The 23,890-nt window shown below is 45.2% G+C and overlaps 1 protein-coding gene across 1 annotated transcript in view; it reads right to left on the bottom strand.

Moving 5' to 3' along the window:
• Positions 1-10,462: 10,462 nt before the first annotated feature.
• The window catches only part of LOC118770573 (CCR4-NOT transcription complex subunit 4-like), a 31,799-nt gene continuing 18,371 nt past the window's right edge, over positions 10,463-23,890 (bottom strand). The window contains exons 7-13 of the mRNA XM_036518321.1: positions 23,534-23,658; positions 22,261-22,473; positions 21,306-21,363; positions 20,548-20,803; positions 19,672-20,148; positions 13,900-14,136; positions 10,463-11,554 (exon numbers count right to left, since the gene is read on the bottom strand). Of these exons, the coding sequence (XP_036374214.1) occupies positions 11,241-11,554; positions 13,900-14,136; positions 19,672-20,148; positions 20,548-20,803; positions 21,306-21,363; positions 22,261-22,473; positions 23,534-23,658 (1,680 nt within the window). The 3' untranslated portion in view covers positions 10,463-11,240. The remainder of the gene's footprint in view (positions 11,555-13,899; positions 14,137-19,671; positions 20,149-20,547; positions 20,804-21,305; positions 21,364-22,260; positions 22,474-23,533; positions 23,659-23,890) is intronic.

Raw genomic sequence — 23,890 nt, 5'->3', positions numbered from 1 at the left:
GACGATCGTGCGGGAATTCAGATTAACAGGTGCTCAAAGTGTGCTACGGGGGGGGGGGGGGGGGGGGGCTACCTTGCCCCCACAGAGTCTTTATTTTGCACCAGAGAACATAAGCCATCCCCGGATCCAAAGGAGAGGAGGAGCGGGGGGTTGGGGGGCAGGGGACAGAGGACAGAGGGACATGTGGGGTGATTGAGAATTCACAGTGACACCTTCTGGGAGCGCAGAGCTCACCTGGAAGAGGAACCCGCCGCAGTCTTCCTGTCCACCCAGTGCTCCCGGCCCTGCCACTGCCACCGCGCAGCACGAACAGTGAGATCGCTGCCACTCACACGGCACATACTGCCGTGACAGATGGCTGCGGCTGACACGCCGAAACGGGGCAGGGAGGCAGGTTTTGGCTGCGAACTGCCAGAACGAAATCCCTGATGTTAACAGACACTTTAGAAACAGGGAGGGTGTCGCGGGTCCTCCCCCTACGCGGCACAAAAAAGCGAGAACTGACAAAATTCGATTTGACTGAGGGAAACAGATGTGAGGTTTGCAAACCCGCCATTGGCTCGTTGCGCTGTAGCTGAGCTTTCGGAGGTGACTTCTTTTCTCCTGAAAGCACTAGGACCGGGGCGCTCACCAGGGCTTACCCTTGTACAAAACTGTAAAGAATATTACAGAAAATCGAAAAACCGCTACTCCATATTTGAACGTTTTCATTTTCCGAAGACATTCCATTCTTCCGAGCCCTAACCAGGATTATCAGCATAAGGTTACAGCAGACTATGACATGTCCACATATTGGTTACGAGCACGAATTAAAGTTGTGCCATTTACTTACATAGCTGCTTTCGTGACTGTCTGGCACCGGTAAGTGGATATGTCCAAGTCTGGCACAATCCTATCTGAATAACCCTGGTCTTAATTTGGGACAGCCATATTTGTGTGGTTATTTCACATTGTTATTTTTCCTTAAAAAACCCATCCCTGAATGCATGTGTGCGTGCGTGAATGAGCGAGTGTGTGTGTGCATGTGTTGTGCGGGAGTTGTTTTTCAGTCCACAGTCATAGAGGTAAGTGTGTGTGGGTGTTTTACAATCTCTGTAGAAAAAAAAAGTTGTAAAAATGATAATAATGATAGTTTAAAAAAAAAAAAAAAAAAACACTTGCCTTAGGGGAAAAGGCAGGGCATTTCGTGATCAGAAAAAGGCAAGATGCAGTATCCTGTTAGTGCAACACGTCTCGTCTCGCCTTTGAGGTCTCCTCAAAGAGCTTTTAACAGACTGGTGGAGAAGGCTCTGGCATCACAGCGTCGGTGCCCTCAGCAGCTCTGTGAGGTGACACTCATTACATCTGATGGGAGCACAGACTGTCACTCTTCCAGGGATCAATGTGAGGGGGAAAAAAAAAGAGATCTAAAAATGTTTTCAGCTACCACAGGGGAGGAAACGATTTCTTTTACCTTTTCAACAGCGTTTTCGCTCTATATCCTACTCAAAGGCTGAGAGGCCTCACTTCTAAAATAGGATGTACCAAGCATGTAAAAATCAGCTTCATGAAGATCAATATTTGATGAGTTCATGGTACGTTCACAAAAACACCATCCAATGCTTATTAAATTGCTCCAGGGGCCTTCACTTCCAAAACTCATACTGATGCAACACAAAACAATCATAGGAAAGTGAACTGTTAATATTTTCCGGAGAGGTACAATAACTGCGCCGTAGCCCACTCATGTGTGGTGTACACTTTTGTGTGCTGATAGTAAAGGCCTATTTTAAAAAACATTGAAAAGCTATACACAGTCTCCCCCTCCCCCGCCCCCCGTTGCATTCTGGAGACCCTGACAAACACATCTGAGAATTTGTTGTGTTGAGCCTCTGTCGGATGTCCTGACAGATTGTTTATTATGCTAATGCTGGCTTTCTCCTATCACTCCCCTTCGCAGTCGGTTTTGTGTGGATTTGCGATTTGTGTCAGAACGGAAAGGCGAATGCAAAAGTGAAAGAATGGCTGCAGATGGACATCGCTTGGCGAGGTGCTCCCCCTGCACTGTTTTACAGAGAGGCTAATCTGAGCCAAATTTAAAAAGCCGACAACAAAATCTGAAACGAAATTGGAAATGGACATCGTTTTGGAAACGCTCTGCTTCGTATTTCTTTTCGACGTGCTTGTAAGGAATATGGAATAATGCCTATCAAAGGAGAAAACAGAACAGAATGGCATAAGCGCAGAACAGTCAGAAGTACCATAAATAGGCATTAAGATGAAAACCAGAATTAGAATACGAGAAGGCAACTGTAAAAACTAAAGAGCAGTCTACTTATGTCACACTAAAGTGAATAAAGAGCTTAATAACGATCTACACAAGCAGCGTTGTTCTAAGTCATAGTGTACATGGCGCCAAACAATAATTCACAACAGCACTGTTGATTTGAATCGTATGACCATACTCACAACCAGTATCAATGCCCTGAAGGGGCGACATTTCAGTACATCAGGATTCACTTCGGGAAATTCGGGCATTCACATCAGGAAAATCCCAGCAGGTGCGTTTCTAGTCTGCGCTGACGAATTCTGATGAAGGGTGTTGGGTGTGGTGATGGATTGAAGGTAGGAGGAGGGCAGTGCCCTCGGCTGCCCTGTAAGGCAGCACTGAATGGGAACAGTAATCAGAAGCCAGCGAAGTGAGACACGGGCAAGTGGACGTATTTAGACTGAAGACCAGCCGGCAGTAGCATTAGATTACATTATTGGCATTTAGCAGACGCTCTTATCCAGAGTAACTTACATCAATTACAGGTTTTTTTCCTTACGATGTTATCCATTTATACAGCTGGATATTTACTGAGGCAGTTGTGGTTTAAGTACTTTGCAGGGTACAGCAGCAGTGCCCCAGTGAGGAATCGAACCGGTAACCTTTCGGCTACGAGTCCCGCTCCTTAACCACTATGCTACGCTGCCGCCCTGTAGCGCTCTGGATGAGCCAAAGTGGTGCAAGGCTATAGGCAGGAAGACACACTGACGTCAAACTGCAGTAGTGCAGATGGGATGCACTGAGAGCCTGGGCTGGAGCGGGGTGGAGCAGATGGCGAGAGGCATCTATCAAGGCAATCATTTGTTGCTTCTGGTGAAGGACTGAGTGAGTGAGTAAGTGAGTGCCCGTCTGGAATGAGAGCCCGCAGACACTGCAATCTCCCAAAAACAGGACCTGGGTAGCGAGATTCAGAACTCTTGTCAAGTGAAAAATGTGTCAACTTCCTGGCCTAGACATATGACATTATTTGTCACGGCTGCCTCTAGCCTGAGCTACAGTCTGTCATCCCGGTTTGTACTCGTGTGGTATTTCTAGCGTAGGCGCCTCTGCAAAATTTAGCGCTTCATGTCTTCGTCTCCTACGGCCGATAAGCAGAGGCATGCTTCATTCCTGTTGGGCTCCCAACGCAGTGCGATCACCGATAAGGCTCTTATTCAAAATGAAGAAGCAATCCTCCGTGCCCTGACTGGGGAGAGTGGAGGAGTGGGCAGGTTTCACTGATTGACCTTCAAATCCACCCTCTGTTCTGGCTCCTTCCTGCATAAGCCTCAGTCCAAAAGTAGCGCAGTGAATATCTGCATAAGTGTGAGATGGTAGCATGTGGAAAGAGAGGAGTGAACTAAAGTGGTATTTTGAGAAGTTGGGTCCTTCTTAATTTGCACTTCAGGGCTGAGACATTTAAAAAAAAAGGCTCTCTTTTTGGCGCAAGTGGAGAATGCGATTGAGCGTGAAATTATAATAACTTAACTGGACACACTTCACGTAGCGTACAAATTTTTTCCTCTTCCTCGGAGCAACTGCTGAAGATAAAAGCAGGCTTATTCCAACGGAAAATTTTGGAAAATACTGCAACAAAATGAGTGTTATCCAATTACTGTGGCTGCAGAAGGAAATATGCAGGAAAAACCCCAAAAGTGTCTTGTTTTATGACGTTTTATGACATGTACTCCTTTTCACAGCCATGTGAAAACACACAAGTCCATGAAGCTTGCAAAACAAGACAGTCAAAAGTAGAGAATTGGCATGTAAGTATTTGTTTCATTCTATGAAATACATCCTTGGCCATGGGTGACAAACACACCAAACTTAATGTTTCTCATTTACAGTTGAAAAGATTATAATTATCAGGGAAATATAGTGGGCTGTGTTCAGTCTGGGTTCACCATCATGTGTGTAATTAATGGCATCACAATCAGTGCTGAAAGAGAAGGACCCAGTGAAGGGAAGAGCAAACCTCTCTCATCATCCCTGGTGAAGAAAATGGTAGTGGAACACTAGAAAAATATATGTAATGCATCATCAAATAACCTTGTATTCCTCCCAATTTAACACTAAATCCTTATGTACTTTAAAGACATTGAGTCACTAACATAAGGAAATTCACTGGGGAAAAAAATGATGTGCTGGAATTATAACTGAAATTGAATCTATCACAGTGAAAGCTGCTGATCATATGAACTGTCATGAAAAGCTGGAGTTCTGAGAAGACAAAAGAAAGCACCACAGAATGGAATGGAACTTGAATGTCCTGAGCTGAAGGCAATGTCATGAAATTGGCACTATGGGATACGTGTATTTTTTTGATGGTGTAAAATAGAACTTGAGGTATCCAGAAACAGAGATGCTGCACCTTTCAGTCAAACAAATTTTAAAAACTGCAGATCTGTCAACCTTTTACATCAGTAATGTGTCTGTTGAGTAAACAAAAAGAGCAAAGAAAAAAAAAAAACAAAGAAAAAAAAAAGTCCTGGAAATGTCCAACTGTGGAATGTAAAATCATACAAATAAAATCTCATTGGTGTGTTTACTTACTGTGCCTGCTACATTACAGCACCATTGCCTAGACGATCCATTCACAAGTTAACATTCTTACCATTACCAAAGGTTCTCAAAACAAGTAAAAATCACAGCTGAGGAGAGAGGGGCCATGTTGTACTTGCAGATTTGTTGAAAACAACAGTGACTACAGCTGCAGTTAATGAATCCTTTAAGTTTATACCTTCTGGAATAGGTGGTGGGTTTACGTGACACTCAAGTAAACAAAAGCCTCCCAAGTCTGTCGCTATGCAATTAGGATGGAATAAATGTGCGTATTGAGATTGACCCTGACAGGAAAAATCAAATCTACTTGATCAAATCAATCAGGGTATTAGCTTGCAGTGCTTAATCTGGAGGTGGAAGAAATTGATTTTGTTCCACTTAAGCTGCCAAAGTACAATGAGAGAGATAACACGGAGACTAATGGATTCATTCGAGCAAGATGAAACAGCAAGCCGCGGTGCTTAAAGAATACTTTCTGAAAGTATTTAGGAAGGTCATGCATGGATATATCGATCTCGGTTATGAAAGGTGCAACTTCGGCTCATTGTCAGCACCTACGCGGCAGGACTGCAGTTTTTTTGGTTGACCATGAAAGTGTTTACTCAGATAGCATCTCTGAGATCAAATGCTATCTGCAGAACATTTACACAAATTGTTCAGAGATGAATCTAAAGTAAACAAGGTGTTTTCAGCTTTGACAGAAACCCTAACAGTTTGGAGACTAATACAAAAAACAAAATGCTCTGGAGTGCAGCATAGTCTGGGCTGGCCCAAGCCCAAGGTTAACAGATGACAGGTATTAACATAACTGCGTTCCTCTATTCCAAATTTGGAAAAAATCAAATATTTCTAATGGCAGATGAAGATAGGGAAGGGAAACCAGGAGGACTGCTTTTCTTACTCAGGGACTGAGAGGTCAGCAGAGGTAGTACTCATGACTTTGACTCCGATTGTCACTCCTTACTGCATTATTCCACCAATGGCTGTGCTCTCACTACTGCCCAATCAGGAAGCAGGGGCAGGACAACAGGCAGATACTCGGCCCATACCGCTCTCTGATACAGGCAGATACTCGGCCCATACCACTCTCCGATACAGGCAGATACTCACCCATACCGCTCTCTGATACAGGCAGATACTCACCCATACCGCTCTCTGATACAGGCAGATACTCACCCATAATGCTCTCTGATACAGGCAGATACTCACCCATACCGCTCTCTGATACAGGCAGATACTCACCCATACCGCTCTCTGATACAGGCAGATACTCACCCATACCGCTCTCTGATACAGGCAGATACTCACCCATACCGCTCTCTGATACAGGCAGATACTCGGCCCATACCGCTCTCTGATACAGGCAGATACTCACCCATACCGCTCTCTGATACAGGCAGATACTCGGCCCATACCGCTCTCTGATACAGGCAGATACTCGGCCCATACCGCTCTCTGATACAGGCAGATACTCACCCATACCGCTCTCTGATACAGGCAGATACTCACCCATACCGCTCTCTGATACAGGCAGATACTCACCCATAATGCTCTCTGATACAGGCAGATACTCACCCATACCGCTCTCTGATACAGGCAGATACTCACCCATACCGCTCTCTGATACAGGCAGATACTCACCCATACCGCTCTCTGATACAGGCAGATACTCGGCCCATACCGCTCTCTGATACAGGCAGATACTCACCCATACCGCTCTCGGATACAGGCAGATACTCACCCATACCGCTCTCTGATACAGGCAGATACTCACCCATACCGCTCTCTGATACAGGCAGATACTCGGCCCATACCGCTCTCTGATACAGGCAGATACTCACCCATACCGCTCTCTGATACAGGCAGATACTCGGCCCATACCGCTCTCTGATACAGGCAGATACTCGGCCCATACCGCTCTCTGATACAGGCAGATACTCGGCCCATACCGCTCTCTGATACAGGCAGATACTCGGCCCATACCGCTCTCTGATACAGGCAGATACTCGGCCCATACCTCTCACTGATACAGGCAGATACTCGGCCCATACCGCTCTCTGATACAGGCAGATACTCGGCCCATACCTCTCACTGATACAGGCAGATACTCGGCCCATACCTCTCACTGATACAGGCAGATACTCGGCCCATACCTACAAAAAGCATTCTTAAAAATTCAGACAAAAATTCTTAAAATAGGACATTCCGGATACAATTAGGCAGTTTAGTGCCTCAGTACTGTATACTGCAGTTATTCATATTATCTTTTTGGCCTTTTTGGCCAGGTAATACAATCATCGGCTGAGACGAGGAAGAGATCTGACCAGATATATTAAGACATCCCCATCTCAAATACCCTCCTTGTTTAACAACGGGGGGAAAAAAAAAAAAAACGTTCCGTCATTTAATTACAGACAAGTAGCTTCAACACTAATGGAGGGCTATTCATTCTTATACACACACAGTGCTGGAATGTCAGCCAGAGGTCAAAATCAATAAACACTTTAGCTATAGTCTGCAACACGGTCTCTGATAACTTTTTTTTGTCTGAGGGAATTGTTGAAAACCCCTTGACCCACTGGCCCGCACAGTGGGTGAACACACGCTGTCTGAAGTGTACCTACATACAGGATCCAATAACTTCATTAGATGACATGACATTTTAAAAAAAACAAGGGTTTTTATTAAAAGATAAGTTATTTTCAACTATTTTTTAAAAGGTTGGAGAAAATGTTAAACGCCATTCCTATTTAGAATCACATTAACTTGAGTTCTGTTAGGGATTCATGATGTGTTTAGATCATCATGTGTCCTATCTGCTGTTCCATCTGACAACGCATGCTGCAGTACTCACAAGGAGACACGCTATTAAATATGTAATTATTGTATTATATTCACAGCACAAGTCGACACGGCCACAGCAGAAATTTCTAAATCAATTACAAGTCCCATAATAAATATGTAAACACAAATGTGCTTTGATGTCCACAGCATGCCTCGCCAATTAGCACAGCGAGATGGTAATTTATTCCAACGGAAGCTCGATAATGTCACCGCAGAACATCCCCCCGAAACAAGCGCTCGCGTGCGGCACTGTGCGAGAGCTTAAATCGCTCTTGACACTATCCGCGAGATGCCGCCTTTTGCCCTGGATGAAAGTTAATTAGCTCACATGGATATCATTTGAAGTCAGTCGTTCCCAGTGATCTCCTGTGAACCCAGGCCAGTGTCGACACCCCTTAGTAACAAATGGTATTCACAGCACAAGGGTGTCTCTTTTACATTGGTTGCCGTGTGGTACTTGCACACATAAAAGAGCAGTATATGGACTCAAGTTGGGTGGCCAAGGGTAGGGGGACACTCAGGGCCCTTTGACCTCTCTGCCCCCCTCCCCATAAGGCTATAAAAAAAAAAAAAAAAAAAAACACAGAAAAAATTGGATGAACATTCAGTAAAGGAGAATGTGCCCCCTAGAGGCTGCCAATTCATATGCCTGTGTGTGGAAATATAATTATTCAACATGATATACAGATTATCCATTTCAAGCAGCAATGCCACTTGGAACTCAGTGAATGCTGAACTAGGCAAGATGCAATGAAGGGATAAAAAACAGTGAAAGGTCATTTCCAGTTGAGGGAATGTGTACCACAAATGAAGCCCAGTCAAGAATTTATACTGCCCACCACTGTGCGTTGACACTTTGTATCGTCACTTTGCATGAAGGTGAGAATTTTACTTAATCATCTGGTGAATTGCCTTGACATTCACAGGTACTGCATGAACCACACAGCAACACAGTACGCAACAGAATCCCACCTATGTATGTTCGTGTTGAGACAGCAGTGTTTTTCGCACTCCACTGCAGACAGAGCAAAGAGTAAACCCCACACTCAGTAAGGAGCTGCACAAGCCCCAAAGGAGACAGCTAAGAAATCAACAGAAACAATTGCAGGAATAATAATTAACTGCATTTGCACTGCGCCTTTCATAGACCTCATGGTACCTTTGGTGATTTAACCACAACCGGTGGAAAAGGTGCTACAGCTGGTGACTATGGCTAAAACATTTCCATCGTACGGCAGCCACAGCTGTTCCCCGTCTCACCAGCTGTGGCACAGCATATCCAAACTGCCACCACACAACGGCAGGGCTTTGTTTGTTGTATAAATATTGGCTCCTCCTGACAGTTGAGTTCTGTTCTATTATGCATGGAAAGATGTACCTAGTAAGGCACTGCTGTCAAAAGAAGAGCAAAAGGTGGCCCTCAAAAACCGAGCAAAATTAAACTGAAAATATACACGACCGTTAGATGCCTGAACAGCCTATGACTAGAGAGTGTATCTGCAATCGAATGCTCAACATGCAGCATTCATTAGAAAAGCAAAATCCCAGACACGGGTCAAACAGCAATGTACTGGACTTTCACCCCTGTCAAAAGTGTCAGAGGGTGTCAGAGGAGGCAGCAAAACAGGAAACAAAAATGGCCCAAGTCAAGTGTCAAGTGTTTTCTCTTTTATTTCAGCTTTAGTTTTTTTCCAGACCTGCAGAGGGAGGTACAATTCCTTCAGCTCTTCATTTGAAACTCTTTGTATTTTTTTAGCATCATGTATAACCCATGGTTAACAGCAAGGGTTTCCATAAATTTATTTATTCTTCTCTTGAATACTGCTGAATACTGAACAGTTGGCGAGAACCTACACAGAGGATGAAGAATTAAGACCATCAAAAGAGAAGTAAAGGGGGGGGGGGAGGAGAGTAACCATGGCAAAGGCCTGAGGTGTGAGCTCCTGGTGTTGCTGATCACTTCTGTTGCCCAATGAAGCCGCTATCCCGCCATGCGCCATCTCAAAAACCCACAGCCCCGACACTGAGGGAGCAGTCGATCCCATTAAAGCCAGTAATCAAGCAGCCACATCCTTGTTTTTAAAAAACGCCGAGTCACTTCAATTCCTGCCTTAGTGAGCCAAAAAAAGAAAATAAAAGCAAAGATTCTGAACCACTCAAACCACATGCCTTGTTACCTTATTGAATACCTGATGTATCTAATCCCAAACTGAACCAAACCCAGCTAACATTAAGAACTTGCGTTGCATCCGTCATGAAGAAGCACATTCAGTGAGGAGGAAACAACAGCTTCACATTCTTGCAGGAGATGAGCACCGTCTGTGTCGAGGTTTTCTACAGAGGGGTCTTCGCCCGGCCCCGGGGGCGTCTTGCTCCCAAAAAAAGGCCATCATCGCCACGGGTAGAGGCGACACAATGCCATGAGAGAGACGAGGGTCTCCCCGAGGGTCACGCTTTGTGAACGAGTGCAACTTCCGCGGCCGCCACACGGTGGCGCACCCAGTCCTGAAGCCACCCTGTGCTTAAAAGAACTGTACGCCCATCTTCCCCTCTTGGGTAGCACCCCCCACCCCCCTTCCAACCTGGCAATGCACCGCTCTCTGATACAGAGGCTCCGCAGTGTTGCTTTGAGAAGGGGAGGGGACGTCCAACCTGGGTGCTGCACCTACAGACCCCCCCCAGAATAAAGGGGGGTAGGTTCTTCGGCAGCCCTGCCAGTCAGGGAAAGGTACGGCTCTTTGTGTGGCCATGCTGGGGGGGGGGGGGGGGGGGGGGGGGGGAAGGGGGACAGAACCCTTTAAATGCCACTCCCTCCCTCTCCACCAATCAGAGTACTCGTAGTGAAGCTCACACAACCAATGCGCCCAACAGATTCAGAGTTTCCAAGTTTCTTTGATCCAGTAAAATTAAGTAATGCAGAGTACCAACCTGGTCAAATGATCTAAGCCTCATAACTGTTGGGCACCAGACCCGACTCTCTACTTGGCCTTTGGCACTGGCCAGGACCAGTTCTGCCAGTACAGGTAGAGTACAAAGAGCAATTATTTGGCATATCTTTAAAGGCAGACTTGTCACTAACTTCTTTTCTCATCCTGATTACACTGAAACACCCCATTCTATGCTGGTATCTGTATGTAACCAGCTAGTATTTTTTCCTCCGTTGGCGGTTCTACACATGCAATTTCTACAGCATCGATGAGGCAGTCTCCAGTGTCTCCTTATCACTCCTGTCGTTAAATTAAAGCCAGACTTAGCTTTCCCTCATCCTTTGCTTCACAGGACCGAGACGTCAGCTATACTTGCCCAGACAGGAATCTCGCCGCTTCGGCAGCAAATAAACCAGTGATCAAATTGATGCAGGACAAGACCAGGCAGTGGGGCTGGGATAGGGCGTTTCACAAAAGAAAAAAAAAAAACAGGTCTTCAGAAACAGATCAGAAGATAAGGAGGAAAAAAAGAATATATAATCTTGTTATTATTTTGTTAATAGTTTCGTTTTGTAATCTGCTGATTTTGTGTCTGTGTTTGGGATGGCTTGTGCTGCCCCCTAGTGGCGGTCCATGCCTGCGGTCTGTAGCAGGTCTGTGGGGGGCTGGGCTGGGGGTCTGAAGGCCGTCTGGAATCCGGGCGGGGGTGAGTGAAACTGGCTGGCGGAACTGGGCGTGGGGGGCGGGTAGGGCGCCCAGCCGGCTCTGTGGAGGGGGATCTGTGTACTGCTGAAGGGGCCACTGTGCGGGGCCTGGGAGAGCGCTGTGGAGCCCGGAGCGTCCATCTCAGTGAGCGCCTGCAGGGATTTGAGCCAGTGTGGCGGGTTGTCGTCCTGGAGGGAGTCCAGACTGTTTCCCGAGGATGCTGGGATACCTGCGGGAGGGAGAGGGAACGTCCATTCATGTCAGTCAATTCCTTTAAGATAATATGTTAAGAATGAACAATTATAAGAATGTAATCAAAACCAGATACATTGTTAAATTACAATATTTAAAAATTTGTGTAATTTTCATTTGACCTCTGTTACTTCCATGACCTACATTATGTAGTGACTCAGGATCAAAATGTAGTTCCAACACTTGAACCTTTTTACTGAACCACATAGAAATACAAAATGATATATTTTCATAAATTCAACCAGTATTATCCTGTGCACTTTCTTAAACAAACAATGCACAGTACTTAAACTATTGCATCTGCACCGAGATGAGAGGAGGCTGACAGTTCTATCCCATCAGTCTCTCCTCTCTCCTTTGTCCAACACCTGCACACGCCATGAGAACGGCCAGGTAAGAGGTTCAGGCCCAGCGTCCAGTTCCCTGTAGATGAAGCAGCTGTCACGCCACATGTTTAGAGGAGGACTTCAGCTAATCAGGGAGGGGCCGGTCGTCCATTTTGCCCCGGGGCTGTTCGGAGGTGGGCCTGCGGTTGCAGGCTAATTGCGTCGGGAGTGAACTTTACGGGCGGTTTCCGCCCCATTCTGCGAAGCCGGCACGCACACACACCGGCCGGCGCCCCGCTGCGAGCCATTAATTCGCTGCCTCCCGTGGATAATGGATGCCACAGGCTGCCTCCTCCGTGCGACCAGACGACGCTCGTGACTCCAATGCTGATGCGGGCTGCGCGCCTGCCGGATGCGTGTCTGAGTGCCGCTGCAGTCCGCTGCCCCAGGCACAACCTCCTAATTATTATGTGTCAGGAGACGGTTATGAACTCAGGGCCGCTTGGGGGGGGGCGGAGGAGGGTGTTTTATGAGGGCGGATTTGTAACTGTACGATCTTTAATTGAGATATCGACCCCTTCAGGGCCAGGCCTTTGGCTTGCCTATCGACAACGTGATTTGGTTTGCAGACTAGCAGCGGGCTGATCGGGAACGAACTCTCTGCAGGGATCTTGCGCATTAAAAGCATGCAAGGAGGAACCACCGGCACAGCGAAATGCCACGGTTTCATTTAGGGACTCCGACGCTGTACAGAAAGGGAGAGGGTGTAGTCAGACTGCTCAGTAGACTTTTTAACGCCACCTCTGCCTCACTTTCAATTTACACCATTCTATTATGACAAACTGGAACACCACTATGTTAAAAATGCTCTTTTTTTCGTCTCCCAATTGACCAAGGCCAGAAAGTCAACTCACAACTTTTGGATTAAAAACCTTCTGCACAGACACAGCCAGTATGAATCTAGAGCACAAAGTGTAATTAGATATGTATTAGATTAAGTACCTGTGAGGCTGTGCAGGTTCCCAGGAGAACAGATTTATTCTGCAGTCTCAGACAGAGACAGACTTTTGCTGAGCATGATAATTATATAATATCTATTATACTTACATGATACATAATTTATAGTTCCAATATGAAGGAAATATTTCTTGTACTTTAATTTTGTCCATTTTTCCCTGGTTTAGTAATCTATTTTTTTTTTTAAATAATGATTTTGTATAATTAAGCCATTTATGTGAAAATTGTTTTGGTAACACTGTGCATCCCTATGGACATGCCAATAAAGCTTGTTTGAATTTGAACTGACTACATATACGCCACAACCTGCCTAACACAGTACCAGACTGCAGTACTAATCATTAAATACGACAAAACGAATCATGACTGGCTTAAAAACAAAATGTTACTGTTACACTGCCATCTTCGACAGACCATCTGAGCTCCCCTATGACCTACATTCCACATACACTGCAAAGCCATCGCTGTGCCAGCGGATTGCTCTGACCCCGGGGTGACCATCATCCAAAAACGGGATACAGTCAGCCTCTTCCCAACCAGTCCACTAAGCACCTTACGGTAGACTCTGTTAGGTTTATACACATGTAAATATCAATACTCACTTCTGAGGTAAAAATGCTTCAATATTGCAAACCTAATATTTACCATTACAAAAAAAGGGCCAAAGAAGCACCTCAAGAAAGAGATATCATGGCAGTTTTAATAAGAACATAACTGAATTTGACATTGCAAATTCTTCATGCAACTTCAACAGCTTAAGGCACAGGCCAATGTTTATCAAAAGCCACATCCCTTCCATTTAACGTGTGTGGAAAGAGGAACAAGGGAAAAGAGACATGTTTTATTACGTGTGAAATCACCATGGAAACCCCACCACTGACTGACTCCTCCCTGGCAGCATTGGTCTGCTTTACAGGGGCTCTGAGTAGATTCTGGCACCATCCCACCCTGTCCTCGCCCCTCAGCTCCGATTGGTTACCTGTGATTATGGCGGGGTCCATCCAGCTGGCTGTCCCGTCCCAGCTCAGACTGTGCGAGACACCCCTCGAGGTGCCCGGCACCCCCGTGTGGTTGACACTGGAGGATGAGGATGAGGAGGAGGATGAGGAGGAAGAGTTTGGCAGCCCCCCGAAGTTGATGTTGATGTTGGGTAGGAGTGCTCGGAGGCCATCCTGCCACTCTTTCATGTTTATACTTTCTACAGAGGCGCTGTTTTCTGGACACAGAGAGAGACACAGAGACAGAGCTACGTTAGATGGAGAAGATAAACAAGCACACACTTGTACAACAGGAGCAAAATTTCCCTATCATGACATGCTGTTGTGATGTCATTCAACAGGAAGAACACATCACTTTGTCATGTGATCACATGTTGTATGACTGACACACAGAACTGGTCAAAAGTTTGGACGCACCTGATTAAGAGAATGGGAAATATGCATTCAAAGACATTTTGATCTAAACACTTAGGCTTAAAACTTCATAAATCATGAAGTTGATGCCTATGAATTCCTTTCCTAAAAAAATTCATTTAAAAAAATCTTTTTTGGCTACTTTGAAGAATCTAAAATAATAGATTTTTAACTTGTTCATAACACTTTTTTGGTCATTGCATAATTCCATTTGCGTTGTTTCATAGTTTTGATGTCTTTACTATTATTCTAAAATGTGAAAAATGGTAAAAACAAAGAAAGGCAATTATGTCCAAACCTTTGACTGGTACTGTATTCAGAACTGTTGAGACATGGTGAAGGTACCAGACTCAGACCCTAAGGCTACAGCACTGGACCAACCTCCATTCACAGGCTGTGAAATATCCAAAAGATGAATTAATGACAGAACTTTGGAATCATCACCATGGAAGAGCATGGAAGAATTAAAGTGGAGCCCAAGTATATAAGTATACTTACTATATATATACTTACTGTATATATATATATACACTATATATATATATATCTAATCATGTTGCAAAATTGAGGGCTGAAGAGCAGAACAAATAAACTGACAATGAAAAGGCTTTGTTGTTATCACACTGCAGTTTGAAAAAAGTCCTAGTTATTGCTGTCTGATGAAGTGTCATTAGACATGTTAAGACCACAGTCTTATCACAGATTCATTCATTTTGGAGGCTTCTACTGCACTGATAGAAATATTATTAATTAGCACAGTCCTTCCTAATTATTAATGACTGCTAAAGCAGACCATGTAAAAGGCCAGGTTCAATTTTCTGTGGTTAAATACTGGCAACCTTTAACATCCTCTGCCTTTCCACTGTGTTTTATACATTTTATAAGAATATATCCAGCGATGACCCAGCTTAAACTATGCTTACAAAGAGAAGGTCAGTGGTCAAACAAAACAGTATTTATCTACATCGAGAGGGCAGGAGAGAGAATTTCAGTTTTGCCCTTAAGAGGAGCCGGGATCCCGAGAGCGACCCAGACACTGGAGGCTGACAGGCATTAACATCATCACCTATGCTGCGTCTGCATGTCTGGATAAACAGGAACCTTCATGTTTTATTCATAGAATTGAAAGGGCTGGCTGCAAAATCAATTGCAACCAAGCCGTATAATGAAATTCCTGCAGTGTTCTGAAATTCCTCAACATCATATCACTGGCCTTTAATGATACCGCTTATGGCAGTGCTGTACAGGGGAAGGCCACCTGTCAATATACCCCCCCCGCCCCATCTACTATGATCCCTTTTCGTTGTCAATCCAATTTATACACATAGCATTCAAATTAAAGCGCTCATGAGATTTTCACTAGGGCAAATTACGCCCCGCACACAGACACACGATTTTAAAGGCAACGTTTTCATCTTTGGAAATCTCCCACAAAGTTGCAAGCTGGAAATACATATTTATGGTTATTTCAACTGTTTTACTGCATGTTAAGAAAAGGCTTGTAATTCTATAGCAACTCTATAAAATATCCATAAATGTCATAACAATATCAAATATTAATATACTTTTGACACTCTTTGACATTGTTTGAATGTCCTTCTATGACAATACAAAGTGACACTGAACTGCAGAATGATGTTATAAACCCTTAAACACAATAAAATCAGCACACTGTAAAGTAGTTTTCAGAGCAAATGGTTGCTCCAAAGCAAAGCTATGAAAAACACTATGGCCCAAACCATTACAGGCAAATAATTTGAGGCACATTTCTACAAAAGTTCCTTGCAGCTACATTCAACAGAGGAAGAATACATTTTACTTTTGCAAACTGTAAGACAAGAAAAGGATAGGAGTTCATATAAACTTAACTGCAGGGTTCTGCTACACTGGTGATGAGGTAGGCCTACAGAGTGCAGTGAATCACACATTTAAAGCCTCTCTCAGTTATTTACTTTACAATAGCTGTGAAAGATGTACAGCTAATTAGAGCTTCAAATTCATTTGAAAGTTCCTGGAAAAGGTAAGTATTGAAAAATAAATCCCTGGAAGATGGCTTGTTTGGAGAACCCCATGCATACAGAGTCAGTGCCGTATGCAAGGCTGATTTAAGCCAGTGACTGTTTGGTATGACCAACGGCTTTCCCTGGATTTCATTTTCCCACCGAGCTACGCATGGTGCATTTTAAATCCCTCACTGCATGAAGTATTTTACTTTCAAATAAGAAAACCAGTTTGAGATCTACTTCGTGGCTGAATCAAAGAAAGAATTAAAGGGCACCTAGTACTAGCAGGCGATCTTGCAGTTGTTTAACGAGTAGCTATATGTGATTTGACGACGGAATGGATTTGAAGTTTTATTTAAATCAACCCCCAGGACAGCACTTATGCGGATGTGCCTGGGTTTGGTTTTCAGGCAGAACAACTCCAGGTGGCCTCTAAGCTTCTCCCTGCTTGCATACAATCCTGAATATAAATTTGTTTAACACCTGACTCGGGGTAGGGCGTAATAAAAATGGAAATAGAGTTTGAGACATTATTGGAGTTCGAGAAAGGAGCGAGACCTTATAAACTGCACATATGGGGGGGGGGGAGAATGGCTCCTCCTGACAGACCTTGGGAGGCAACATTTCCCATCCCGAGTAAATAATCTGTGCTCTACGTGAACGGGGCTCAGTGCTAGACTGGCAGCAGACTGCTTTGTTTGAGGCAGGTGATTGTGTGAGGACACTGCTGAATTAAATCAGTGTTTTTCGGAGCGGGTCTGCTCCAACAGAGCACGTCTTCGCTCGGCCAGACTTCTGCTCATTACGCCTGGCTGCAGACGGGGTGGGCTCTGAAGCAGGTACAGCTGGCTACCCAGTGCACGGCGTGGCCAAGGCGCAGATACACTGCTTCAGGCAGAGATAAGCATGTTTATCCAACAGAGGAGGTATGCTTATCGAGGAGACATTCTTCTCCTTTTGTTTCAGGGTATTCTGACTTGTTTGCTTGAAGCCAATAGAGGGGTACAGGACAGATAGCAGTGCCCTGGTATGACACAGACCCAAATGCGTGTTGGAATCCACTAAACAACTTTGACCAACAGTCTCCTGGTGTGCACAGGTATTTGAATTGGATTTTCCGCAACGCATACGATAGCCACAGTAATATAAATAAAACCCCATGATCTGAAAGGGTTTTCATTTTGTTCTGCACATACGCTGTTGCGTGTCAAGCGTGTAAAGAATTCAAATGAAACACAGATATACAGATATACAGCCAAAAGTAATAGTCTGGAGAAGCAGATATGTAGCTGAATTTAGCAGCCATCATGCAAATTCACAAACTCATTTCTGAAAGACTAATAAATTAATTTGTCAAGTAAGTCTAACCTGCTTGAATAGACAAAACAGGAGTCTGACATAAAATCTCCATAACCATTTTCCTACCAGATGTCACATGCTACAATCCAAAAATCTCAGGAATAATTTACCAAGGTTCAGTGTTAAGAACCAGTGATTTTAGACACAAAATGGCCAGGAAGGCAAAAAGGACATCTCAGCTGTCATCCACACAAATTTTTTAAGACACTATGGGCTCTGGTGTAGTAGGCAGTACTGCAGGTGCAATGATGTGTGGAATAGTTAAACCAAAATCAATGAGCACACAGACATGGGCAGCCAATGACACTACCATCCTGCAGACCATCCATGAAGAAATAAACCACACTGCCCTCTACTGACAACACTCCAAACCCACCAGCCTTCTACACTCACAACACTACACCTCTACTCACAACACTCCAAACCCATCAGCCTTCCACACTCACAACACTGCCCCTCAACTGACAACACTCCAAACCCACCAGCCTTCCACACTCACAACACTGCCCCTCTACTGACAACACTTCAAACCCATCAGCCTTCCACACTCACAACACTGCCCCTCTACTGACAACACTTCAAACCCACCAGCCTTCCACACTCACAACACTGCCCCTCAACTGACAACACTCCAAACCCACCAGCCTTCCACACTCACAACACTGCCCCTCTACTGACAACACTGTCATTTTGCACTGACACTCCAAATCCCACCGGCCGTCTCCACTGACAACCGAACTCCAACGCAGGCAAAATGTATCTGACTAATAATATCGTGTTAGTCCAAAAGTAACAGATAGAAGACTTTCCCTTGTTTAGATGAACCCTGCTTGACCAGTACCATGTACCAGCAGGACAACATTCACCAAGCACACTGTTTCTAAGTACTTGAACTCTGAAGTATTGAACCGGACTTGTATATAGACTAATGTGACAACACACAGTATCAGTAACCATGCAAAATTCCACTTATATTTCAGATGTTTCCAATGAATGTTATTTTAACTGCCAAATCCACAACCATAAAACAAAGCTGCAAATAGATGTGTCTATCAGGGAGTTCTCTACCGTATTATTTTCAGATGTGTGTCCTTTTTACAGTAGTCAGAGATCCAATCTAAGCAGGTTCCATCACCACGCCATGGCAGTACTGCAGTGCCACCTTGTGGTCATACAGTGAACTGAAACTGCATAGTGGACCAGGTGACTGGTTACAGCATCATGGTGCATTATACTAGACTGACATCATGACCTAAATCATTTCTTTTCAATATACATTTATGGGTCAGAGAGAGGAAAATGGATTTAAATATAAATTACATGACACACACACAATTTTACTGAAAATGATTTACTGAAAACCCTGGCTGCAAACGAAAGACTCATCACTAAGCATTTTACCTAACAAGAAGCCTGTCTAGGAGGCGTTGGTGAAGAGTTAATGGGTGATAAATACCATCCTTACTGCAGTGTACAGATATTCAAATCTTAAAAACAACAAATCCAGCAAAAGAAATATTGCTTTCTTTTTCTCCGTCTGTATTTTAAGGCGATTTTCCTAAATATTAAGATATTTTAGAACAAAAGCTCAGAGTTGCATGCCTTCTTTAGGATATAACACATGGTAACATCGGTCTACAGATGTGTAACACCATTTCCCATAGTCAGAGGTTCACCCACTCATCCACTGACATCACAAACAATCAGAACTCCTACGGTCAACTATGCTCTCAATATACACAAAAACAGCTGCCAAACATGCAAGACAGCTTTTCCTGCATAACGGCAGTCACCATGACCGTGGGCCACACTCTTCAAGGAAAGAAACGCACTGACAAGTTATTACTGCTTGTAAATGCCAAACAGAGATCATCTTTTGTAGATGGCTCATCCCATCCACAGTTTTGGATGAAAACGCATCACGTTTCGGTATCCCCGGAAACCCCTCCACCCACGGCACATCAGAGCCCACCTCACCTGTCATGGGGATCCCTCCGAGCCCCGTACTGTGCTGTCCTGGCAAATTTAAGTCCAAGAAATTGCTATTTGAGGTGGCATTCGCCGTGTGGTTCAAGTGCACGAGGTTATTACGCGTGGGCGGTCCGATCCAGGGGTGCCGGGTGTGCTGGCCGGGGAGGCTGACCGACCCGTACACGGCCCGGTGCTGGAACTGCGACAGGTGCTGGGGCAGGCCCGAATTGGGGAAGTGGGCGTTGGGGGGCAGGCCGCCGGCTCCAGGGCCGCCTTTGGCGAGGGGGCCGTGGAGGGGCCCGTGGAGGACCCCGGGCGGGAGGGGAGATGGGTCCTGCACGGACAGCTCCTTCTCGATGAGGTCGGCCAACGCCTTGCGGGTGATGTCGAAGGGGTCGAACCCGAGATCGTCCTCTTGCTGCTTGGAGGAGCCGAAGCCGAAGGCCGCTTGCCAATCTGTAGATGACGACACCGGTATCGTGTCTGGCAGCAGGGAAAAGAGGGGGGGCGGGTTATTAATCTTACAAACCTGCTGCCAAAATTGCTATGTAGAAGGAAACTGGGTTCCGCTTGGAGGGCTGTTGCCTGAAATTCTTTAGTACTGCTACTGTAACTAACAGTGTTCTTAAACTGGTACTGTGAAACACGAAACTCGAGGTGTAAACAAAATAAATTTCAAGCTATGATTATAGGCAAATTTGATCACTTTGTTGAGTAGTACTCCACAAAATATTTCCATGTGTAAGGGACAAGATCTCAAATGAAACCTGTAAATCACCCAGACAAACACATCAGCACAGCAAATTCATGTGTTAATATGGGACTTCGTCTGACGTTAAACGTGCGGAGGAGTGGAGCCGGCCGCCGTCGGCGAACGCCTACCTGATGTGAAGAGGCTCTGGGGCTCGGGGGCCGTGGGCCAATCTGGGTGGCCTTGCGGGGAGCTGGGGAACGGGGCCAGGCCGCTGGGAATGGGGTTGGGGTGCCGGAAGTTGCTGTTGTCGGAAAAGAGGGACTGCGACTCAGCCGCCGCCCCCTCAAAGGGGGAGCGTGCCGTGAGGTCTGACACGCTGATCGGAACCAGCAGGCTGGGCTTGGGGAGGCCAGGAGGGGGCGAGGGGGATTCACTATTTGGGATCTGGAGAGAGAGGGAGGGAGGGAGAGAGAGGGGGGGTGGGGGGGAGAGAGAGAGGGAGAGAGGAGAAGGACAGAGAGAGAGGAGAGAGGGGGAGAGAGGAGGGAGAGAGAGGAGGCGGTGTGACATCAAGTGATGACTCAGGGAATTGTGACTAAGATCATTCTAATGGCGCTTTATGTTCATCTAATGAATGAGTAGCAGATTCATTTAAATAATTCAACTATTGAGAGAGAATTCTAGAGCATTATTCTCAGCACATAAAATGATCAGATTTCTAACCCTTCCAATGTGCCAGTTTACAAAAGCCTTTCAACCAACAGAGATGAGTAACATGCCTTGTATAAATGCAACAAAGTGTTTTACGGTTGCATCTGCTCTACAGATCCGTATCCAGAAACCCAACCATTCCCAAATTATGATGCCATTATTGTAACTGCACACAACATTAAGAAACAGGTAAACCACTAGTGTGTGGTCAGAAAAATTAAGAATTCTCTCTTACCTGTTGTATAGTTTCACCATTTCCTATACTAATGGATTCTGGGGGTTTGTCGCTGGGGCTGCAAGAAAGTACACGAAATAATTTTTGAAATTAATGCATCCAACATATGGTGACAACCTCAAACGTTCAAACAGAAAATGTGACTCAAGAACAGAAGATCAATGGAGCTCAGCAGCAAGGCGTGTGGGAGTTGCATAGTGTGCTCGGAGGACAGTGCATCGACCACAGATGTTTAAATACGTGACACTAGTATATTTACGCTTATCTTTGAGATAACATTGAGATAAAATAGCTAAAATAGCAGAAACGATACATGGAAGTAGGTGGTATGTATTTATGTGCATTTTTAAATACATAGAAGGTAAGTGTAAAACACTCCAGCAAAGCAACTCGCAAGCCTAAATACCATTATTGCAAGTGGCCTCAGAGGTTTAAAAAAATAAAAAAACAAAAGGCAGGATCTTTCCTTCCACAGCTAGAATGGGGAGCTGATCTACATCATTCTATACAACACCATCTACTCTCTCGTGTATTCACCAACAAAAACCTTCCCATGCACTCATTTCAAAACAAACGGCTTTGGTCTCATGTTACCACTCACGCGGCCGGATTACATTTCAGCTCTTTTCATGTATGTAATATGTGGAATATCCCACACCATGCGCCTTCCTAGAAAGATACCAGGCAACTATGCGGACTACTAGCTTGGGGATACCAGAGTTGCATTTTCAATCTGGAAAAAAAAAAAAAAAAAAAACAGATAACATAAAAGCCTCAATGTTATTAATGGGCTACAGAATACAGAGATGAACAATGAAGGCACTGTGCCAAACCAGCCACTGCAGCAGCGATATGCGGGCCTCAGCGCTCTGCTTCTAGACTAAACACCCCCGTCTTCCCACAAAACACGGGAATCCACGACCTCCACACAGCTTCCTCCCCTCCGACCGGGTACCTGGCGGGGTCGCAGTTCGTGGAGAAGGGGGAGAGGGCGGCGGCCGGTCCCAGGCCCAGCCCCAGCTCCACCTCAGGCCCGTCGGGGGTCATGTGCTCCGAGTCCGAGCCCCCGTCCAGAAGCGGGGGCGTCTTGCGGTGGTCTGTGGTGAGCCCGTTGGTCGTTTTGCCCGGTTGTAACGACGGCCACGCCTCTTTGCTATTACTATTGGGCCTGCGGGTGGGAGTGAATGGGAAAGAGCTCATTTAAAAGGAGAACGGGAGACTGGCAGGAGCGTACATTACATTATTTACATTACTGGCATTTAGCAGACACTCTTATCCAGAGTAACTTGCACCATTTTTTTACAATGTTATCCATTTATACAGCTGGATATTTACTGTGGCAATCATGGGTTAAGTACCTTGCCCAAGGGTACAGCAACAGAACCGGCAACCTTTCAGTTACGAGTCCTGCTCCTTAACCTCTATGCTACGCTGTTGCCCCGTGTAGCTGATGAAAAAAGGGGCGGAGCCATCACTGGTGCACTGGCCACAAATCGCTGATTTTAACTGAACAGTTTAACAGTGGTAAACAAAATAGTGGCTTAAACAGCTTATTTACTCATTCAACAATTCATGGGGAAAAAAAAAACAAGTGGTGCTAAATCCAGGATAAATGGTTTGTCAAAACAATCTGCCTTTAATGGTACACTCAAATTATGTTTCTGACCACAGCACACGAGTAGCACAGGACAGCACAAGACAGCACAGGAGCATGGGACGCTTGAAATCGGATGGGTGGCATCAGATTACAGCACTTTTAATCATATCCCTGCCTGCAAAATGAATTAGAGTTTGTAAACGTAAGCGGTTCTCCTATGGCACAGCAATCAAACCTCTCCTGTCCCCAGATTGGGTTCACAGCGATAAGGTAATATGACCTGGCATTGTACTCAAACCCCTGCCCATTGTCTGACTGATTTAAGGGTAATATGACTACTGCTAAGTTGCTAAAATAAGAAAAAAAAATTTGCAGCTGTCTCAGCTGCCTGATTTGCTGTAGGTTTTATAGATGTGATGTGTTTAGGGTTAGATGTATATCACTGATGCGGAGAGAGAGGTATGAATGTAGCCAGATGCTGTGTTCGACGTTAGAACTGGGTATCCTCGCTGATGCAGACAGGTAGATTCAGACATGAACAGGTGCAGTGTGTGAGGCTGGAGCTGTGTATCTGTGCTGATGCAGGCACCGAGGTGTGAAAGCACTCTGCCGGAGGTGGGAGGAGGGGTACCTCTGTGAAGAGCCTGATTTGTTCTTTGTCTTCTCCCCTCCCCCTGCTGAGGTCTGTAAGAAGTTGGGGTTCATTTTGTAGAGTTCCTGAAGGAGCTTCTGTTCATACTCCTGGTGCTTCCCCGCCTGGACACCGGGAGACAACCGAACAGCAGCGCTGACACACACCAGGCTTTCACTCAGGGACTTACAGCTCTCTGCTGGGACGGCCAGCAGAAAGCAGTCACTACACTCATCGGAGTTCCGCTTCAAGTATATAACAGAAGTGTCAAACCTAGTCTGGCAGCAGACGAGAACATTGTGTTTTTTGCACTTTGGAGCCACGAGTTTTATTTAAATTCTATTTCTATAGTAGAGC

Source organism: Megalops cyprinoides, chromosome 23 (genome assembly GCF_013368585.1).
Source record: "Megalops cyprinoides isolate fMegCyp1 chromosome 23, fMegCyp1.pri, whole genome shotgun sequence".
In the NCBI taxonomy this organism is placed as follows: domain Eukaryota; kingdom Metazoa; phylum Chordata; class Actinopteri; order Elopiformes; family Megalopidae; genus Megalops; species Megalops cyprinoides.
This window is presented reverse-complemented; position numbering and strand designations above follow the sequence as displayed.